This window comes from Neovison vison, chromosome 3 (genome assembly GCF_020171115.1).
Source record: "Neovison vison isolate M4711 chromosome 3, ASM_NN_V1, whole genome shotgun sequence".
NCBI lineage: Eukaryota > Metazoa > Chordata > Mammalia > Carnivora > Mustelidae > Neogale > Neogale vison.
Genome location: NC_058093.1, coordinates 142030864 through 142053692, shown reverse-complemented (window position 1 = coordinate 142053692; position 22829 = coordinate 142030864). Strand labels below are relative to the sequence as shown.

General features: G+C 36.7%; 1 protein-coding gene across 3 annotated transcripts in view; it reads left to right on the top strand.

Moving 5' to 3' along the window:
- Positions 1–22829, top strand: part of WDR7 (WD repeat domain 7) — a 367702-nt gene that overhangs the window by 44234 nt on the left and 300639 nt on the right. For all 3 annotated transcript variants that reach the window (XM_044242906.1, XM_044242905.1, XM_044242907.1), the window contains exons 8-12: positions 677–822; positions 1615–1717; positions 4376–4508; positions 4948–5196; positions 5983–6203. In XM_044242906.1, coding sequence (XP_044098841.1) covers positions 677–822; positions 1615–1717; positions 4376–4508; positions 4948–5196; positions 5983–6203 — 852 coding nt within the window. The remainder of the gene's footprint in view (positions 1–676; positions 823–1614; positions 1718–4375; positions 4509–4947; positions 5197–5982; positions 6204–22829) is intronic.

The window sequence follows — 22829 nt, the reverse complement described above, 5'->3', positions numbered from 1 at the left end:
TTTTAGGGGAGCCTGGGTGGCTCAGTGGGTTCAAGCCTCTGCCTTCGGCTCAGATCATGATCCCAGGGTCCTAGGATCGAGCCCCGCATCGGGCTGTCCGCTCAGCAGGGAGCCTGCTTCCTCCTCTCTCTCTGCCTGCCTCTCTGCCTACTTGTGGTCTCTGTTTGTCAAATAAATAAATAAAAAAAAAAGATTATAGAATATTCCTCCTTTTAGATAAGAAGGGCTAAGGATCCCCTGGCCCTATGTAAGGCAGCATGCCTGCCCTTATCATATGCCTGACCCCAGAGAGGCACACAGCTGAGTCCCTTGTTGTGTTTTCCCTGGTGAAGTTGACCGAGCCCCATAGCTCACTGACACAATGTCTTTAACTTGAGGTAGTGAATTTTAAAGGCCTGAGTTTGTTAAATGTATTTCCAGAAGTTTTGCTTTGATTTTAGTCTGTTTTTTTAAAAGATTTTGTTTGAGAAGGAGAGGGAGAAGCAGGCTCCCCACTGAGCAGGAAGCCTAACAGTTGGGGCTCGATCCCAGGACCCTGGAATCTTGGCCTGAGCTGAAGGCAGGTGCTTAACTGACTGAGCCACCCAGCTGCGCCTTGTTTTTAGTTTAAATGTCACTGTATCTTACTTAAATGACACCAACGTGGATTAGATTGGGAATTTCTTGTTCCTTATAGGTATTTGATGCTGGAGACTATTCCTTGCTGTGTTCGGGTCCTAGTGAAAATGGACAAACGTGGACTGGAGGTGACTTTGTGTCAGCAGATAAAGTCATCATTTGGACTGAAAATGGACAAAGTTATATTTACAAACTACCTGCCAGGTATTCAATCAATAATAAGTTAGGACTTTAGTCAAAGCAAAGAGTCTGAATTCAGGGCATAACTCAGATGTATGAAAATATTTAAAATATAAATGATTTAGGTAAAAAACTTCAGAACTTTTTAAAAATAACATATAATGTATTATTTGTTTCAGGGGTACAGGTCTGTGATTCGTCAGTCTTACCCAATTCACAGCATTCACCATAGCACACACCCTCCCCAATGTCCATCACCTGCCACTCCATCCCTCCCATCCCCTTCCACTCCAGCAACTTCCCGTTTGTTTCCTGAGACCAAGAGTCTCCTAAGGTTTTCTTAGTTTTTTTTTTTTTTTTTAAGATTTTATTTATTTATTTGACAGACAGAGATCATAAGTAGGCAGAGAGGTGGGTAGAGAGAGAGGAGGAAGCAGGCTCCCCGCTGAGCAGAGAGCCCAAGGAGGGGCTCCATCCCAGGACCCTGGGATCATGGCCTGAGTCAAAGGCAGAGGCTTTAACCCACTGAGCCACCCAGGCGCCCCAAGTCTCCTAAGGTTTTCTCAAGTTAGATTTATAATTCTAGTTTAACTTCTAAGTACAAAAATTAGGTGGCTCTTTATTTGAAGTAGGGTGTTTTATTTATTTATTTATTATTTTGAAGTTGGGTATTTTAATGATATTAATGCCTACATTAAATTCACTCTAATTTGAAAATCCATATTTTGTCTATCGTCCAAAAATCCTCCTCATATGGTATGATAAAATATTTGATGCCAGTATTTTAATTGGATGTTATATTTTTCTCATTTTCAGTTGCCTTCCAGCTAGTGATTCATTCCGCAGTGATGTGGGGAAAGCAGTTGAAAATTTAATTCCTCCTGTGCAACATAGCCTCTTGGATCGAACAGATAAAGGGGTAAAGTTCTTCAGGTCTCATTTATAATTGATACTGACATGGAAAATTTTTCACAACTGCATCTGTCGATGTCTTTTGGTTGCTAAGAATTGGAAAGATTCAGGGCATTGTGTTAAATGTCATAAAACATGATATGGTCATTTATAAGCACATATATGATTTGCATATCTTAATCATATATGCTTTTGGTGTTCACATTTCTCTAAGAATACAGATGATCTGATACTGATTACATAGAATAAATGACTTTTTGATAAAAGATTGATGGCATAAATTTAAGCTATCATGCAATTGTAAACATAGTGACAGGTATAATTTTAGGAGGGCAAAGATAATCATGGAATACTGCTGATTAGTAATAGTTCATTACTTGGATAAGGCATTGCAGTATATCTCCAAAATCATATAGTGGTTTTTTGTTTGTTTGTTTATTTGACAGAGATCACAAGCAGGCAGAGAGGCAGGGAGAGAGAGAGGAGAAAGCAGGCTCCCCTCAGAGCAGAGAGCCCGATGTGGGGATTGATCCCAGGACCCTGGGATCATGACCTGAGCCAAAGGCAGAGGCTTTAACCCACTGAGCCATCCAGGCACCCCCAAAATCATATAGTGTTTTAAATGATCAGGCATTAGAAATAAAGAATAAAAAATTTTTTTTCTCTATGAAAACCAAAGTTTATTACGATTTTTTTTTTTAAGATTTTATTTATTTATTTGAGACAGTGAGTGAGTGAGAGCGCAGGAGCAGGGAGCCTGACATGGGACTTAATCCCAGGACCCCCAGATCATGATGAGAGCTGAAGGCAGGTGCTTAATCGACTGAGCCACCCAGATGCCCCTGATTTCTAAAAACCTACTTAATATCAATTTAAAATTGAAAGGCAGTGGCACTTAGTACTAGGTTTTCATCTCTATATTTTTTGAGCATTAAGGACAAAGCTTTGGTTTTCGAAGTAAAGTTTCCTTTACTTATATTCTGGGTTTGCACAGCTTTTTCATTTTAAACATTTTGTTCCATCTTTATGTGAAGGGATGTTGAGGGGAAGGAAATTTCTTTTTTCAATATTTTGAGTTTGCAGAATTTATATATCTCTGTACAGTTAAGATGCTCTATAACCTATCCTTCATTCTCCTCTAACTTGAATGCCCCCTTCTCTCCAGCCACATAGTCACTTCCAGGTAAACTAAAGGGTAATGACTTGTACAAAAAAACATAGAGAAAAAGCAAAATGAGCGCCTGGGTGGCTCAGCGGGTTAAGCCTCTGCCTTCGGCTCAGGTCATGATCTCAGGGTCCTGGGATCAAGCCCCACATTGGGCTCTCTGCTTGGCGGGGAGCCTGCTTCCCCCTCTCTCTCTGCCTCTCAGTCTACTTGTGATCTCTCTCTGTCAAATAAATAAATAAAATCTTTAAAAACAAACAAACAAACAAACAAACAAATAACAAAACCAAACAATGTACATACTATGTTTTTTAAAATACCACCTCCCCAGTATGTTTAAAGTTAAGAGACATGTGAGATACTCACACTGTGGAATGCGGAATCTTGGTTTTATAGCTGCAGCAACTTCTCCGTGTTAGGGATGTTGTTTATTGGTTACAACATTCAGTAATTTTGTGACTTTAAATCACATAATTGATTATGCATAATATATATTATTTCTATAGGCTAATGATTTTTAGGAATACTAACACTAAATACAGTAAGTAGGTTTTTTGTTAACTCTAGTTGACATAACTGAAAATTTTTTTTCTGCTTTTCAGGATATGATTCTATGCTTTAATATTCAAGTATTTGTGAATTGATCATCTAAACTTTAATTTTATGAGCCCACCCCTATTTAGTATTTTCAAATAAGTGATCTCACTGAAGGCATAAAATCAGAAAAAAATTTGTTTTAAAAAAAAGTATACATAAGAGCCTAATGAATGGTGTTGTTCCTAGTGGTTTATAGTTAACGTGTCAGGCTAGGTTCAAATTAATTATATAAATGTGATCAAGTAAAATGTCATGCTATTAGTTGAAAATATGCTGCTTTAAAAAATGGAGTCTTCTACTTGTACAGTTTGGGTAGTTTTAATTTTGCTGCTACTCTTAGTTACTAATCAGTGATGGACAAAAAGCTAGGTTTAGCGAGTTCTCCCCTTTTGACCTTTAAAGTGGAGACTTTTCTTTTTGGTAAAGAGTGGCATATCTTTGTATTAATTGATAGGAGACAGTTAAATAAATTGCACTGTTGTGTGAGTGATCAGTTTTTCTAAAGTAGAGAAAAAATATAAATACTAAGTTTAGAGAAAGACTCTAAATGTAGTTTTCATTTCTTTGTATGTTTGTATTTTATTGGACTTGAATATTAGCTGATGTGTAATTAATGCTGTAAAGTTACATTAAACTATTGTTGAAGATTCATGCTATAATTACTTTTTTTTACTCTGGTTCTGAGGCAAAGCACTTAACATTCTTATCTGAAAAAAAAAAAAGTTAATATGTGAAATATTTTGATTAGTAGAAGGGGCTCCTGGATGGCTTAGTTGGTAGAGAATGCGATTCTTGATCCCAGGATAATGAGTTCAAGACCCATGTTGGGTATAGAGATTACCTTAAAAAAAAAAAAAAAGACCAACTTAAAATATTTGACCAATTTTATTTTTCCTTTGGCAGTTGCTGATTTGTCCTCCTGTTACTCGGTTCTTCTGTGGATTCAAGGAACACCTCCATAAACTATTAATTCAGGGTGATTCTTCAGGAAGATTGAATATTTGGAACATATCAGACACACCTGATAAACAGGAAGGTAAAGAAGACAGTAATAAATCATGTGTAGCAATTTCTCAGTTCTTTTAATTTAGCAACCTAATATTAACCATTGCATAATAAATTCATAGTGTATGCGTCATTTTATTCTTCTTAGAATTGTAGTTTTTTTTAAAAAAGATTTTATTTATTTATTTGACAGAGATCACAAGTAGGTGGAGAATAGGTAGAGAGAGAGAGGGAAGCAGGGAGCCTGATGTGGGGCTGGATCCTAGGACCCCGAGATCATGACCTGAGCTGAAGGCAGAGGCTTAACCCACTGAGCCACCTAGGCACCCTAGAATTACAGTTTTATCACAGTTACCCTTCTTTGATATATATTACTGAATCAACTCTAAGTACATTTATTTTAATGTTTAATTTTTTTTCTAACATGGACAATTTTTTTTTTTTTTTGGATACATAACAAACCTCCACAGAGCTAAAAATGACAACTTCTATTAGTTTGCAAGAGGCATTTGATAAACTGAATCCTTGTCCTGCTGGAATTATAGATCAGCTGAGTGTGATTCCCAATAGTAATGAGCCTCTTAAAGTAACCGCAAGTGTGTACATACCAGCACATGGACGACTTGTTTGTGGCCGTGAGGATGGAAGCATCATTATTGTACCTGCCACACAGACGGCCATAGTACAGCTGCTGCAAGGGGAACACATGCTCCGAAGAGGTATACTGAAGGTCTACCAATGTCTAAAGTGTTCTGCGAACTCTGTAACCATGATATTGACAGTGTTTTCCCTCTTTGTAACAAGTACAATGAATCGGCTTAGTTGTTAGTGTGCTAGGAGTTGGTAGAATTTAATGCCAGTGCAGGTAAGAAATACTTAGTACCTATTATTAGAATACATACCATGTAATGACTGTATGTGACAAAGTGTCTGATTTTACCTCTTGGTGTATGTTAATAGTTTCATTTATTTTTAGTTAGCTTTATAGTAATAACCAAGTCAACAGTAATACTGCCGATCTTTTAGAATAGTGCTGTCCAGGAGAAATATGTATATATGAGTATGTGATTTTCTATATTCACATTAGCAAAGAATGAAGCAGATGAAATTAATTTTAATAATCTGTTTTATATAACCAATATAGGAAAAGTATTTTCATTTCAACTTTTGGAATTGAAAAAATTTCAATTTTACAATATAAAATCAATGGCAATCAATATAAAAAATTATAGATGAGATATGTTACTTACTTGTTTGTGCTAAATCCCTGGCCTCGCCTCTGTATTTTCCAGCACATCTGAGTCTGCCCTAGCTACATTTTACATGCTGAGCAGCCTTACGTGGCTAATAGCTACTGTATGGGACAGAGTATTTTAGAAGATAAAGTTAGAGGTTTTTTTGATGATAAAATTTATAGCTATTCTGACAATTCGTGTTTGCTTTTATTTGTTGAAAATTTGTAAGACTTTAATTTTCCCATTTTAAATCCAAAACCTCATTCACAGGTTGGCCACCTCACAGAACACTTCGCGGTCATCGGAACAAGGTCACATGTTTGCTGTATCCTCATCAGGTCTCAGCTCGTTATGACCAAAGATACCTGATATCTGGAGGCGTGGATTTTTCCGTCATAATTTGGGACATATTTTCTGGAGAAATGAAACATATCTTCTGTGTGCATGGTGGTGAGATTACTCAACTTCTAGTTCCACCTGAAAACTGTAGTGTAAGTTGATCATAAAAGATTATCTTATTGTGGTATCCCAGAGTTACATTGCTGTTAGGAGTAGAATCTAGAGTAACTTAAGGAAAATGTGACGAAAGAATTCACAAAACCCTTTCAATTTTAAAACTGGATAATGTTAATATATAATATTTAAGCAGAATTATAGTCATTTACTATTGGGCACAGAAATAGAAGATGCACATTATTTTTCCCTGTTACTTCTAAATAGTATGGCTTGTCTTGGAAACACAGTAAGCAGTTTAAAATACGTTTATTGAAGTTTCAGTTTTCTGTGTTAAAGTAGTTTACATATTCACGAAGATCTTCTGCAATCTCATTTTCACCTCTATCTGAGCAAAAAAATAGTGAATGTATACTTTGGTAGAGACAAAATACTCATCAGCTTGTTAATAGTGTTTGTTTAAATAAACATTTACTGTGACAAGGGAAAGCCATAACAGTCACTGATAATGATAATGGAAAATTTTGTACATACTTTTGTGGAAGCAGATTGCTTTCTTCCTGATGGGTGTGTAGTGATATCAGAAAACCTAATAATTTTAGGAATATGAGGTTTGAGGAAGCTTTAGGACTGATAAATAACAGATCCATAATTTCTTCTTCATAATTTCTTTTACTGTGTGTCAATCATGAACTTTTTTGTGTGATCCGTCACCTTTGTGTGCACAGTCACTATTTCCCAGCTTTCACATATGTGTGCATGTGCACACACACACACACTGTTGTCTTACACACAGCTTTCATGTTTATAATCCATTTAGCTTCACAAGTTATGGTCTTACTGAAATGGAAAAGTGTTCTATTTGTGAATCTGATGCAGTGTTCACAAGGTTATTTCATTTCAAAACCGAAGAAATTTTCCTTGGCCTTTTTGCTTGCTTGCTTAATCTTCCTGATTACGTATTTTATCTGCTGTGTTCTGCCAGAGCTAGATTTTGTTTGATTTGATATTGGTGGTATTGTAGGAAGTCCTAGTGCCAGTTGTCTTTTTTTTTTCTGCCAGACTTGAAAATTGTTTTTTTAATTTTTAAGTATTTATTTATTTGAGAGAGAGAGAGCGTGTGTGCAAACGCAAGAGTGGGGGAGGTGCAGAGGGAGAGGGAAAGAGAGAATCCTCAAGGAGCCGTCCCACTGAGTGTGGAGCGGGATGTGGGGCCTGATCCCAGGACCCTGAGGTCATTACCTGAGCCGAAATCAAGAGTCTAAATCAAGAGCGGCTGCTTAACCGACTGAGCCACCCAGCTGCTCCCAAATTCAGGTTCTTAATCATTCTCTTCCTTCTTTCTTAATCCTTCCTTTTCAAATTGTTAGGTTCTTATCTCCGTTGCTGTAAGAGTTGCTGTGTGTTTATTTAAAGAACCAGTCTTCTGTGTTCGTGAAACAGGTATCATCATAATGGCACTTGGGAGTTACAGCACTGTTACAGTCTATGCTAAGCTTCATTGTACAGTAGTTAGGCCCTCTAGTGAAGCATGAGAATTTTCATCCCAGATTTTTGTTGTTATATAAAATTTTAAAGAAATGTATTTTAAATTATAAATATAACTAAAAGTAAAGTTTAGAGTGGTTTATATAAGATCATGTTTTCTCTTTAAATCTACATTGGTATATACTTTTTTTTTTTTTTAGCTTGTATGTTTGTATGAGAGCATTCTCTGGTTTCTTTTTTAAAACTTAAGTGGAAGGGCGCCTGGGTAGCTCAGTTGGTTAAGTGGCCTGCCTTCAGTTCAGTCATGATCTTAGGGCCCTAGGATCAAGCCCCAACATCCCACTTAGTGGGGCATCTCCTTCTTCCTCTACCTCTGCCTGCCATTCCCCCTGCTTCTGCACTCTTTCTCTCTGTCAAATAAATGAAATCTTTAGGGAAAGAAAAAAAAAAAAACTTCAAGTGGATATATAATATAATGATTTATTTTTTTGACTGATTGCCTTTAGAAATGCATTAGTGAGTAAAAAAGTACTTAGTGTATGCAAACAATGAATCATGGAACTCTACATCAAAAACTAATGCTGTTCTGTATGGTGACTAATGTAATACAATACAATAAAGAAAGAAAGGAGGAGAAAAAGAAGAAAAGGTACCTCGTACACACATGCAGCTATAGAGGGAATGGGGTCCTGAGTAGACAAAGGACTGACCCAGGTGCTCGTTGCCTGGCTAATAGGAGGAAGACACAGACAAGGAAGTCTGGTACTTGGAAAATAACCAACAACTTACAGATTTAACGGTAGAGATTCTCTTCTTTTTAATTGACATCCAAAAGTATGGGTGGCTCAGTGGATTAAGCATCTGCCTTTGGCTCAGGTCATGATCACAGGGTCCTGGGATCGAGTCCTGCCTTGGCCTCCCTGCTCAGTGGGGAGACTGCTTCTCCCCCTCCCTTTCCCCTCTCGTGCTCACTTGCTCTCTCTCCTTTACTCTCTTGCAAAAAAAACCCCAAAACAAACAAACAAAAAAACCCCAAATCTAACAACAACAGTTAAGACAAACTTGCTTTTTGCTTTGTGATGATTTAACAAGTAGTGACTGCCTGGTTAATAACCATTTCATTTAGTTGGTGGTTTGAGGGGCATCAAGTAATGTACCTGAATGTCAAAGAGCCTAAATGATTAATAAAAAGCTAAGAATTTGGGCGCCTGGGTGGCTCAGTGGGTTAAGCCGTTGCCTTCGGCTTAGGTCATGATCTCGGGGTCCTGGGATCGAGTCCCGCGTCGGGCTCTCTGCTCAGCGGGGAGCCTGCTTCCCCCTCTCTCTCTGCCTGCCTCTCCATCTACTTGTGATTTCTCTCTGTCAAATAAATAAATAAATAAATCTTAAAAAAAAATAAATAAAAAGCTAAGAATTTGATATTTGCTAAATGTCTAGCAAATGACTGTCTTGCTGAAAGGTTAGAGTTAATGACATATAAAGTATCCAGTGCTTGGGTTGTCCCTCTCATACATTAATCTAGTATCATTTTCTTTTAGCAGAAAATATTTTTTAAAGTTGTGATCTGGTCATTGGAAGATTATAAGTATTTACCAAACACAGTGATTAAAGATAAATATCAAAATGTTTGTTTTCTGCTTTTTAGATTAGAACAGAGTTTTGGTTTTTATCTTAGGTAGAATCAGAAAGGTGAGTTTTGACTTGTAGATTTTTTTTTTCAGGAAAAGATGTCCTAAAACAGAAGAATATTGGTTGTGTTTTAAAATTTACTTCAATTATAATCAAACATGTAGAGGGTTGATGATTTTTCCTTTATTTTGTAATCATTTTCATGTTTACCAACATATGAAAGGTTTTAAATACTAAGCGGATCATTGTGTCTTAGGGAGATGGTAAAGAAGGAATGAGATCCTATTTGTAGGTAGAAAGATGCTGCGGGCAGCTCTGAGGCAGACGGTAGACTCCTTCACAACTCCGTATACATGTCTCAGCGGACCAGGGACATGTGCTTCCTTCCCTGCATTTTAGTGTTTGTCGTCCTTTCTTCCTCCACTCCCATCATTTTAATCCCATGTTGGTATCTTTTTAACCAAAAAAACCTTTCCGTATTCTTGCTATAACATAGCATCAATCTGTTGCCTGGTGCAGTGGTTCTGTATACTTTATTTTTAGTAAATGATTTCAGTATTCTTTTATTAATGGGAGTTGTAAGTATTTAAAAATTTGACATAGATGATAAAAACTGCCTAGCTACAGTATTGTGTAGAGTACTTAAATTGAACAGATTGTTTTTACTTTACATTGAAGGCTTTTTTGTTTTTCATTTTTTAGACAGATTTACATTTTTTTCCCCAAAATAGTAAAAATCCATTTAGTAGACAGAGCGCTTTGAAATTGAGTTTGATTCACCAAGTAGTCTCGATAACTGAGATCTTTTATATATATCATAGATTATTTTATTTTATTTTATTTTAACGATTTTATTTATTCATTTGACAAAGGTCACAAGTAGGCAGAGAGGCAGGCAGAGAGAGAGGGGGAAGCAGACTCGCTGCTGAGCAGAGAGCCCGATGCGGGGCTCCATCCCAGGACCCTTAGACCATGACCCGAGTCAAAGGCAGAGGCTTTAACACACTGAGCCACCCAGGCGCCCCGATACAGATTATTTTAAATAATTAAAATATAATGTTAAAATTTTTCTGAAGGTATCCTTTAAGATATGGACTGTTGAAGTAATTCAGGGTTGTATAGTGCTGAAGGATTATTGCGAGCAACTCAGAAAGCTTCTGGGGGCAGTATTACCATCTGCCACGTAATGTGTTTAAGTCTTCCCAGAAATATAACCTTGTGTTTTAGGAGGAGGATCAGGCAAATGTTGTTAGTCTCCTACAAGGCCTACCTTATATAAAGGTAAAGGAGAGATACTAACAACATGCTGTGAAGGATAAGGGGAGGGGCATCTTCTAGGTACTCAGAGAAACAGGGAGCTTTGGGAAACTACTCAAAAAATGCTGTGAGCTTTGACTATCTGTGTGTTTTGACTTTAGGAGGGATGTTGAAACTTGTAATTTTGAGATCTTTAATACTAGGTTATTTGCCATCTCTGTTCCTTCTTCAGGTTATCGAACATAAAAGGAAAAACTTCAGTTTGAGCTTTTTTTCCTTTTTGGTGGTTTGGTTTCTTGATGAAACAAAATGTGTCCTACATGCAGATGAATGATACCTGTACCTGTACTGTATATACACGTGAATGAAAATTACTCATGTGCTGTACATACACACAAGAGATATATATACACATACTGTACCAATGTGCAAAAGGTACATATGCCTGTACTGTGTGTACACATGGACAGTGCATATACATACGTGCTGTATGTACCCATGAAAGGCATATATGCATGTGCCGTGAATACACAGAAAAGATACATCTACATGTACTGTGTATATTTGAAAGAGAACATATATGTGTGCTGTGTATACATATGAAAAGCACATCTGGAAGAAGACTGAAGTGAAATGACTTAAATAGTATCTGAATTATACAACATAGCATACAGTTCTATACCATTTTTGTTTGTCGTTCCAAGTTGTGTTTATTGTTTTTAAAAGAGTGGTTTTCACCTTCTGTATTGCTATTCAGAAGTTAAAGCTCTGAGGCAGTTTGAATAGGATTCAAATTTAAAGTAGAATCCTTATATTGTTACTCTTACTACTATTGTTACTAAAATTAGATTGCCACTTTAAATACTCATATAGAAGACTTTTTAGGAAAATCTGTTTTTAAAATGGGCTTGCTAAAATTTTGAGTTTTTAAACTTTAACTTTTCATCTACACTGAGAATATTACTGTAGTACCTTAAAATATTTCATAAATAGGCATATAAAATGCAAGAGGTCTTAAATCTTCTTAGTGAAAAGCAAGTCTCCCTTCCCACCTGTTCTCTAACTGTGTGATTACCTTAACTCATCTTGAAATCCTGCAGAGATTTTCAATGCTAGAATGTTTTAATACTTGAGAAGTGTTGCACTTGAACTGAATCCTCAGTTATTATTCTGATAACTCTCAGTTATTAAAAAACTCATAAATCTCAGTTATTATTCTAATAACTGAGAAATTTAAGTAGAGTGGTTAGAGATATAATGCTTTTCAGATTTGGGTAGCTGTCAGAGGTGGGCTTTGGTGAATATCCAAAATCTGAACTGGAGGCTAGGGGAGGCCAAAGCCTGCACAAAATCCCCAGGGAGTTTGCAGAAGAGAGCTCTTGAAAGGGAGGGCAGATTTCTTAAGGCTTCTGGAATGCTGCAGCAGGAAACTGCCTCCAAGACTCTGGCATTAGGATTAGTACTTCCAACTGAGAATGATCTGACCTCTTCCCTTCACCTCCCTGCCAGCTTCCCTTCTTATTCATCATTCTTCTTCTTCTTCTTCTTTTTTTTTAAACAATAGCTTCCAGTATGAGGGATTCCACTCTCCAAGATCCATTTCCACATATTTTAATTTAAGAGAAAGAAACCAGACTTTGTAAAAAAAAAAAAAAAAAAGTACTAAGAAAATAATTTTAAAATGTCAGAAATGCTTTAAAAAAACATTTTCCCTAATAAACCAAACAGAGATTATTGACAGGCATGAAAATGCAGAAATTAAAAAATAACACTAGTGACCCAGTAGAGTTTCTTGCCTGTAGAATGATGCCGATGTTTTTGCGTGGAACTCTCCATGTTTTCTCATTGAACAGTACTTGCAGTGGCTTGGCTGCGCCTGTGATGTGGAACCTTTGTGTGTGTGATACAGTAAGATACCGTCTGTTTACGTTTAGAAAACACACAAGTGCATACTGTGTGTTTATGGATGCACCATAGATAGTAAAATTCTCAAAATTGAACTGTAAAGGTAAGTACCAAATTCACATTCTCCTTCGCTTTGGGAATGGGGGGATGCATATGAAAGAGAACAAAAAACATGACTTTGTTAAGTATTTTATTTACTTTTAATAAATATATATTTGTATTTATTTCCCTCATTGGTATGGGTGACTGGTTATCAGCTATGTGTTGCTAGTAGAACTTTATTCAAAATGGAATTTTTGGAAAACGTTTCCAAATAAATTTAGCACCAGTAATATATATCTTTATAAGAGCAATAGGCTAACTTCTTTAATAAATTACTTTAAATACGATTACTTTTAATTTATATTATCTTAGTAAACTTGTATTATCACATAATCTCCAAAAGCATCCAGAAGGGGGCAGCATGGGTTTATGAAAACAGGAAAACCTGGTTTCTAACCTGTTTGTGCCTTCCCGGTATCTAACCTGTTTGTGCCTTCCCTCGACAGTGTGAAATCCCCAGCTCTTAGAGATAAGAGATATCTATGATAACATGAAAGATGTATGTCGCTCTACGTATGCTAGCAGAGCTAATGTTCAAAGCCATTAAGAACAATTAACAAATTAGGTTTCTTTTTAATATATTGTCCTTTTTAAAAAAGTACCTAAAGCTTTTGCCTGAATTAGCTCTTATCTCACCTTTTTGAATTTGGGCTTTTGTTACTAATTTAATTTGAGTGTTGCATTTAAAAAACAGTGTTTATAATTATGACATGGTCTCTGAAGCCAAGCAGAGTTAACTTTGGCAGTACAAATCAAGCAAAACCAGGAGGCAGAACTAACATTTTTCTAAAATACATCACAGTGCACATAATGTTCTACTCTTTTTTTCCTTTAACATTTAATTCTCTTACATTTTGAGGCCACTTTCATGTTTTTATGTATTCAGCACTGTCTTTTTGAAATTAATTTTTACTTTTTAAATTAACTTGTTATACAGAACACAAATATTTACTTTTTAAAAATTTAAGTTCAATTAGCCAAAATACAGTATATCATTAGTTTTAGATGTACTGTTCATTAATTCATCAGTTACCTATAACACCCAGTGTTCATCACATCACATGCCCTCCTTCCTGTCCGTCACCCAGTTGCCCATCCCCCCATCTATCTCTCCTCTAGCAACCCTCAGTTTGTTTCCTATAGTTAAGAGTCTCTCACGGTTTTTCTCTTCTCTGATGACTCCCTATTCTGTTTTCCCTCCCTTGCCCTATGATCCTCTGCACTGTTTCTTATATTCCACAAATGAGTGGGAACATATGATAATCGTTTTTCTCTGTTTGACTTATTTTGCTCAGCATAATACCCTCCAGTTCATCCATGTTGATGTAAGTGGAAAGTATTCACCCTTCCTGATGGCTAATACTCCATTGTGTGTGGGGTGTGTGTGTATGTGTGTATATATATGTACATACACACACATACATACATACCACCTCTTTTTATCCATTCATCTGTCGGTGGACATCGCAGCTCTTTCTCCGGTTTGGCTGTTGTGGCATTGCTGCTGAGAACATTGGAGTGCAGGTGCCCCTTGGGATCGCTACATTTGTATCCTTGGGATAAATACCTAGTAGTGCAATTGCTGGGTCGTAGGGTAGCTCTATTTTTAACGTCTTGAGGAACCTTCATACTGTGTTGCAGAGTGGCTATACCAGTTTGCATCCCCACCAACAGTGTAAGAGGGTTCGCCTTTCTCTGCATCCTTGCCAACATTTGTTGTTTGCTGTCTTGTTAATTTTAGCTGTTCTGAGTGGTGTGAGGTGCTATCTCATTGTGGTTTTGATTTGTATTTTCCTGAGGCCAAGTGATGTGGAGCATTTTTTTCATGTATCTATTGACCATTTGTATCTTTTCTTTGGAGAATTGTCTGTTCTTGTCTTCTGCCCATTTCTTGACTGGATTCTTTGTTTTTTGGGTGTTGAGTTTGAGAAGTTCGTTATAGATCTTGGATACTAGCCCTTTATCTGATAGGTCATTTGTGAATATTTCCCATTCCATAGGTTTTCTTTTAGTTTTGTTGACCTTTGCTGTGCAGAAGATTTTTTACCTTGAAGTCCCAGTAGTTCATTTTTGCTTTTGTTTCCCTTGCCTTTGGAGATCTGTCTAGCAAGAAGATGCTCCAGCTGAGGTTGAAGAGGTTGCTGTGTTCTCCTCTAGGATTTTGATGGACTCCTGTCTCACATTAAGTCTTTCATCCATTTTGAGTTTATCTTTAGAGAACACAAATATTTTCTAAAGATGTTCTGGTCATCTTTCTGTGTCACTAAGTGGAATCCAACACCATTTTTTTTTTTTAAAGATTTTATTTATTTATTTGACAGGCAGAGATCACAAGCAGGCAGAGAGGCAGGCAGAGAGAGAGAGAGGAGGAAGCAGGCTCTCTGCGGAGCAGAGAGCCCGATGCGGGGCTCGATTCCAGGACCCTGAGACCACGACCCAAGCCGAAGGCAGAGGCTTTAACCCACTGAGCCACCCAGGCGCCCCCCAACACCATTTTTAATGATACTGGGTTAACTTATTTTATCAGAAGTTTTAGAATGTTGCTTTAAAAATTTTTTCTCTTGTCAATAGTGAGAATACAAATTAGTATACCTAAATATTTTTGCACATCTGAAATGATTTCTTAAGATAAATTTGTAGATGTGGAATTTCTGTATAAAAAGTCATATTGATTTTTAAAGTCTTTTGAGTAGGTATTGCTAAATCATCCTTTAAAAGCTGAAGGATAGGGTTTTACCACCTATTTACCCTCATAATTCTCCATCATCTTTACTCTTTAAAGTCTTGCTAATATTCGGGCTTTTAAGTAGCTGTATGCAGAGTATGTATGAGTGAAAAGCACCAATTTTCATTTTGAAAGCACAAATGCATTAATATATCAATATTGTATTGGCCCTTCATTCTGGTTGGCTTAAATTGTATTCTTTATAATTTCATGTTTACCAAATTTTTACCACTGTCTTATTTTTTCAAGATAAATAATTAATTTTTCCTGCTATGAATCATGTTTATATATTCAGATATCATAATACACCCTGTCTCTCGTGTAGGAAGCTGAGAAATTCAGTAATATACCGAGAGACTGTCAGTGTGTGGTTCCTTTGAGAGCAAAGAGAAAGACTGCATCCCTCTATTCAGGCGATGCTTATATTGTGCCAAACACTTTAGAAATTTAGATAGTCTTCTATCTTGGAAAGGCTTTTTTAGCTCTGAAGTCATATCCTTGGGAGTAGAGAAGATTATATTGGGAATGAAGTTTAGGTTTTTGTTTTTGTTTTTTTAAGATTTTATTTATTTATTTAACAGAGAGACAGACACTGCAAGAGACGGAACACAAGCAGGGGGAGTGGGAGAGGGAGGAGCAGGCTTCCCGCTGAGCAGGGAGCCCAAAGCGGGGCTCAATCCCAGGACCTCAATCATGACCTGAGCCGAAGGCAGATGCTTAATGCCTGAGCCAACCCAGGCACCCCTGGAGTTTAGTATTAATAATAGAAGTCATTTGGTGCTAAACTTTGTGAATGAAGTGGTTGATTAATTTGACTTTTTATTTTGAGCTGAAGAGATAGTATGACATAGAGAGTATGACATAAAGACTAATTTTTCTCGAGTAACTTAATCATAAAGCAATTCTAAAATGAATTAAAATCTATCTTAAAATGGCAGAAATTCTTAGAAAATAATAATGAGTTTTTGAGATGACTGCTCAGTTAGCGGCAGTGTATTTTTGAATAGTCATTCATTCAGCAAATATCTGAGTGTCTGCTGTATTCCAGGTACCTTCATTTGGAAGTTGACAAGATATAGTTCCTATTTTTTTGTTTGAAAGATTTTACTTATTTATTTTACAGAGAGAGAGTTCACAAGTAGGCGGAGAGGCAGGCAGGGAGAGAGAGAGAGAGGAGGAAGCAGGCTCCTAACTGAGCAGAGCCCAATGCGGGCTCGATCCCAGGACGCTGGGATCATGACCCGAGCCGAAGGCAGCGGCTTTAACCCACTGAGCCACCCAGGCGCCCCTAGTTCCTATTTGTTAGAATTTCATCTAATGAGGGAGTCAGGCTGGGAAACACGCAGTTATAAAGCAGCAGAGTAGATGTGAAGCACTTTCTCAGGACTGCCTTAAGCACGAGTTCCTCAGGGAGGTCCTAGAATGGCCACTTAGTAGGCCAGCTGTGGGTGGTTTGGGGAGACTTTGAAAAAGGGCGATGTTAGCTTTATGGGTGTGTGTAAAACCCTATGGTATGTGAACAAACTCTGTTTGTTGAGGAACCTTCTGTGTGTTTGGTGGAGGAGTCTGTAGCCCTTAAGTTCTTTTTAAAAAAATTTTTAGAAGATTTTTATTTACTTATTTATTTGACAGAGAGAGAGAGAGATCACAAGTAGGCAGAGAGGCAGAGAGGGGGGAAGCAGGCTCTCCGCCGAGCAGAGAGCCTGATGCGGAACTTGATCCCAGGATCCCAGGACCCCAGGACCATGACCTGAGCCAAAGGCAGAGACTTAACCCACTAAGCCACCAGGTGCCCCCTTTTTTTTTTCCTTAAGTTGTTTTTCTTAGTATCTGCTGAATCTGTCGATGGCGAACACTGGCAGGAAGGTGACATACTTTGAAAAAAATGACCAAGAGATCAGAGTAATGGTTTTGTATGTGCTGCAGGCTAGGTGTATGTGAGACCATTTTGGGACTTTTTATTTTATCCTACTTAGGGAGGGTATTGGAAGGAACAATAAAATATGAAACTGTCCTGCAAAGTAAACTGTTCATGATGTTCTTCCAAGGAGAAGTTGGACAAGAGAGTAAAGTGGAATGAAAATGGAATGCTACAAGATTAGAAAGGAACAATGTATACTAAAAAGAACAAAAAATGCCAGTTAATGTACAGTAATTTTTTTGTTAGTCATAATCAGTGTTTTTTTCTCAGACATTGGTGAAGACTTTCCGAAGTAGCTGGAGAAAACTTTCTGCTGTTGGCACATGGAGCCTACAAGAATGAACCCCTTGTTGTTCATATCAGGGAGAGCAGGACCGTTAGTGCCAAACAGACCTGAATCTGTGTCTTCATTTTGGGGTGACTTTTAGAAGTCCTTGTGGAGCTCTGGCAAGCTCTAGTACTTTACTTTCTGTCAAGTGTTAGTTCTAAGTTTGGAGGTCATGCCCAGCTTATGATAGGAACTCATTAAAACATTATTATTTCAAGATTTTATGTATTTATTTGAGAGGGAGAGAAAGCGTGTGCACACGAGCAGGGGGTAGGGGCAGAAGGAGAGAGAGAAGCACACTCCTTGCTGAGCAGGGAGCCTGACTTGGGACTCGATCGCAGAACGCTGGGATCATGATATGAGCCAAAAATAGATGCTTACAGACTGAGCTACCTAAGCGCCCCATTTTATTATTTGTTTGCAGTTACCTACATTCTCATTTAGGTGGTAAAGGTCTAAGTCTGGGTAATGTATTCATTCTTTCCAGCTTTGGAATGACTTTATGATAAATAAACTTTGTTCCTGTATCAGGAACTGCTTTTCATTTCCTTGTTTCCCAACTATGGCCAGGTGGTTTTAGAATCTGCCCAAATTAGAGATGAGTTCCGTTTCTCTTTCCGTCTATCTGTGTATCTTTTTATTACAGGAGACAGTTTTCAGGATATTGGCAACTAATTCCCTAGAAATTGTACTTCTTGAGTAATGTTCTTTGCTTGCTCACTGCCTGTACATTGGCGTTTTTACTTGTCTGAGTGGCCCCAACTGTGTCATTTCTAATGGAAAATTTGGGGCAGATTACAGAAGGGTATGACTGTTACCTGTGCAAAGCCTTTGGTAGCATGACCTCAGATGATCAAGGGGAAAGTTTGACTCTACTTACTGATTTTCTTGGGCATAAATGATTGGCTAGGCATAACTTTCTTGCTTAATTAACTCTGAAGGTTAGGTTTCTCTAATGTTCTTTTATAACAGACTTAAAGCAAGCCAGCATTGTTGTTAAACAAAGATGTGTATTTAGCATATATATTCTAATAGTTTACTGCTAGGAGATACACATACTCTTTCATCTCTGCTTGGAGAAGTGGGGTCAGTATCTATTAACCCACTTATTTTCATGAGAAGGCAAAAAAGATATTTCATAGTTATATCAGATGTATAAATTCGATGTTTATTTCTGGTAAGGTTACAGGTGTTAATTGGGGTAAATAGGTTGAGGCCAAGTAGGCAGAGTCAAAGTCACTAGGTCCGATAGATAGTGCCTTTCACCTTTCTAAATGAGACAGCAGAAAATGGAAAGGGCAGGACCAGCAGCCACTTGGAGTCCAAAGTCAGTGCCCTCCAAGAAAAGAGGCCCTTTGTGACAGAAGACCTTAACCCTTGAACGTGTGTAGCCCAAGGTTTGGGTGTGGGTTTGGGCAATAAGTGGGGACAGCTGCCTCGGGTGCAGAGAGGGAAAAGGACACTTGTGGCACTTGTGAGTTCCTTAAAAAGAACTCCGATTATATTCAATCTACAGATTTGACTGTCTCAGTCTCTAAGTCCCATAAATATGTAAGTGGAATTCAAGAAAGCATTTTAATATTTTAAAGGCACAAAGTGAAAAATTATAAAGTAAATTCAGTGGAAAAGCAGTGTGAGGAAATACTCAAGAACAATGGAAGGTGGTCACTGGGTTGTTGGACTGAATCATTTTGGCATATTGTTAAGAGTGCTAACAACTTTATTAATGTAGCTTTAAGGTAATATTTGTGTGAAAGTGATGGTTATGCAGGTGGAACTATTCAGATTAAATTAAAGCAGAGATATTAATGTGAGGAGAAAATATTGAAAAGGAAAACCAATGTATCGAAGAATTATAAATATCTTCATATTTCTTGGCAGATACCTGAATATTGGCAACTCCTTCAGAAACTAAATATAATTACATTTTAAAAAGGTAGAATTTATGGTGTATAGTGACATCATAATGGTAAAAATAACATTAGCTACTGTTCTCTTTTGTATGCATGATATGTCAGTCATGGTGCTAATTTCTTTGTGTACATTTCATTTAAGTCAAACAGTAATTCCGCGAGGTGTGGTTATTGCTGTTAACCATGTTATACAGAGAAAGGAGTTCAGAGAGGTTAAATAACTTACCTCCATCACATAGTTAGCAGGTGGCAGAGCTGGAATTTGGTCCTAAGTAGTCCGACTTGATGTCCCGTGCTTATCCACCGTGCGTACTGCCTCCTAGTAGATGTCATTATGTATTTTAAAATAACTGTATTTCTCCAAATTTTGACTGTTGTTTTCATTATTGATTTGTGTAAGTATATGACTTTGATGCATACTTACTTTTCAATTGCTAATTTATTGAATATTTTTTTTTCACTTGGTAGGACAAAACACAGCCATTCTTTTCAATTCCCGTATTCTACTTTTCCTTTAGAGAACTGTGCATTGCTCAGTTCTCTTCTACTTTCCCTTTAGTTTTCATCTTTGATAATTCAACTCTGGAATTTTTTAGTTTTAAACTCCTTTTACCTCCTTTTCTTTATAATACATTATTTGCTTTTAAAAAACATGTTTTTAATTGCAATTTTATAAGTTTAATACATAAGACACTGTGAAAATGTTTGACAGAAGAGATTGCTAAGAAGGTAAAAGGTTACCTGTTATCCTTGTACATATAAGAGAACCACAATTAACATTTGGTATAATTTCCTATGGCCTTTAAAATCCGCTTACTCTATATTTATGATTATATTGTAGATAGAGTTATTTGAGCACATTATCTTCATTTTATATCATAACAGATACTTTTCCAAGTCATACTTACTCATTAAAGTAATATTTAATGATTGTAAAACATACCATGTTTATGTGAGCATACCATATTTACTTAGCAATTCTCCTACTTTGGTTATGTGAACTGTTCCCAATTTGACCATCTGTATTATACAATACAGTACTTACTATCTTTTTAAAATTTTTTATTAACATATAATGTATTATTAGCTCCAGGGGTAGAGGTCTGTGAATTGCCAGGTTTACACACTTCACAACAATCACCATAGCACATACCCTCCCCAATGTCCATAAATTACTTATCTTTTTAAGTTAAAAAAAGCTTATAATTATTCCCTTAGATAGATTCCATGAATTTTTTAACATTAGAACCTCGGAATTTTTGTGTAATAGGCATTAACATTTTCAAGGTGACTGAGGTATAGTAGCAAATTGTTTTCTACCCTCAGTTCCTATCTCATTGCCCCTTGCTAGCATAAGAAGTACGTATTTACTTCCATGCCTTAGTTGCCACATCTGTAAAGTGGAAATAATAATTCTGCCTACCTCAGAGGATTGTTGTGGGGCTCTAATGAATTATAACATTTGGTATGTAGCCAAGTATTTAGAATAATACCCAGCACAAAGTAAGAACCTGATAAATGTTGGTTGTTTTCTATTACAATTTCTAAAATCTTTGGCTAAATTGATAGAGGGAAAGAGTATCTTACTGTTTGAATGTGCATTTCTTTGGTTACCAGAGATACTGAAGTTTTTCTTTGAAGATTTTAGTGATTTTTTTTTTTTTTTGAGACATCTTTTGTCCTTTGCTTATTTGTTTTTCTTGGGAATTTTAGTACTTCTGTGAGTGCCTTACTTAACTGAAATGTTAAGCATATATGCTTTCTGTTGAAATTTTCTTGTTCTTAGGTTATCTATCCTTTTTCTATGTAGCTTTCATATTTTTGAAGGTTGGAATCTTTCTCCATCCAGAAACATAATAAAATTTAGTTTAAAAACAGTGGCTGGATTAAGAACAAATAACATACTTATCAGAAATTTGTTTGTGGGGTGAGGTAAGAATAATGATGGACTTTTTTTTTTTTTTTTTAGGAGACGCAGAGAGAGAGAGAGATGGGGGAGGGGCAGTGGAAGAGAGAGAATCTTAAGCAGGCTCCACACGCAGTGTGGAGCCCGATACAGGGCTTGTTCTCACGATCCTGAGATCTTGACCTAAGTCAAATTGAGAGTCGGGCGTTTAACCAACACTGAGCCACCTAGGCACCTGTCTTACATTAAATTCTTCATATTTTATTTGCTGTTTAAGTGATAAGGAAGCAGTTGAAGAAAGATGGAATTCTAATTACTCCACTATTTATTACCTTTTATATATAGTGACTGAGTGACGATATTAAAATTTGTTTCTAAAAGTCTTCGTATAGAATGTAACCAATTAGAAGGTAAGTATTTTGGTTGGACTCTGTGGTCTTCTTTTCTAAAACAGCCGTTAAAGAAACAGCCTTCTACTTTTCTTTTTCCTTTAAAAAAATAAAAATAAAAAAGGAAAGATAAGCTATGGATGTCTGAAAAAAAATTTTTTAAGCTAGTTTTATGAAAATGTGGAAATGAAATTAATATTCCTAGACTCTTTTTTCCTTTCAGGTAGAATATTTAAAAGTGATAAATGATGCATCTTAACTGCACATTTATGTTCCATATAAAGAGTTCTGGGAAGTACGAGAAAGAATGATTAAGAGAATAGCAAGATTGATTTACGACTGAAAGAAGCTGGTCATTTATAGCTTGTCTAATGATGGGCATATTTAAAAGAAAAGACAGTAGTTAGTGATCATATATTTAGGGAATACACAAAGAGAAAAATTGTTTGGGGGCAGTTAAGAGATGGACCCTGAAATGATATGAAAAAAAAAGAGTTTAATTCGGAAAACAAATTAGCAAAAGTAGGGAAAATGTATGTATGTAATTTATATCGGGAACTGTTGGAAAGCAGAATCATCTCCCCAGAGAGGTAGTGGAAGGGGTAAACTAGCTGTCTCTAATTTCTGTAATTCATGCCAGATGTTTAGGAACAGGTTATATAAGAGGTTTCTGGGAATGGTTTAAAATGAAGTCTTGTAAAATGCATAAGGTCAGGCTGGATGACCTAGGTGGTATATTCTGACTCTGTCAGATTCTATGATCGTTTGTGGCATTCTGCTGCTCAGCACTAATGTACTGTGAGGATTACTTACTGGCACACTCAGTGAGACTCTGGTTGAGGATCAGAATTATCTGGAAAGAAAAATTGGCCCTGGAATATGTATGTTTTGGTCCATCATCTCCCTTCTTTTCCTTGGCCAGTTATCTTAATTTTTTTTCATCAAATGAAAATATAGTTTTTGTTAAATATTCTGTTGTTTATTGTTGATAGCCTCTGCTTTTAAATTAATTTTTGATGTCATTGTTACATTTTGTTTCTAGGGCAGAATTAGTCATATTTGGAGCATGAATTTGAATAATTTTCACTTATAAAGTACTGG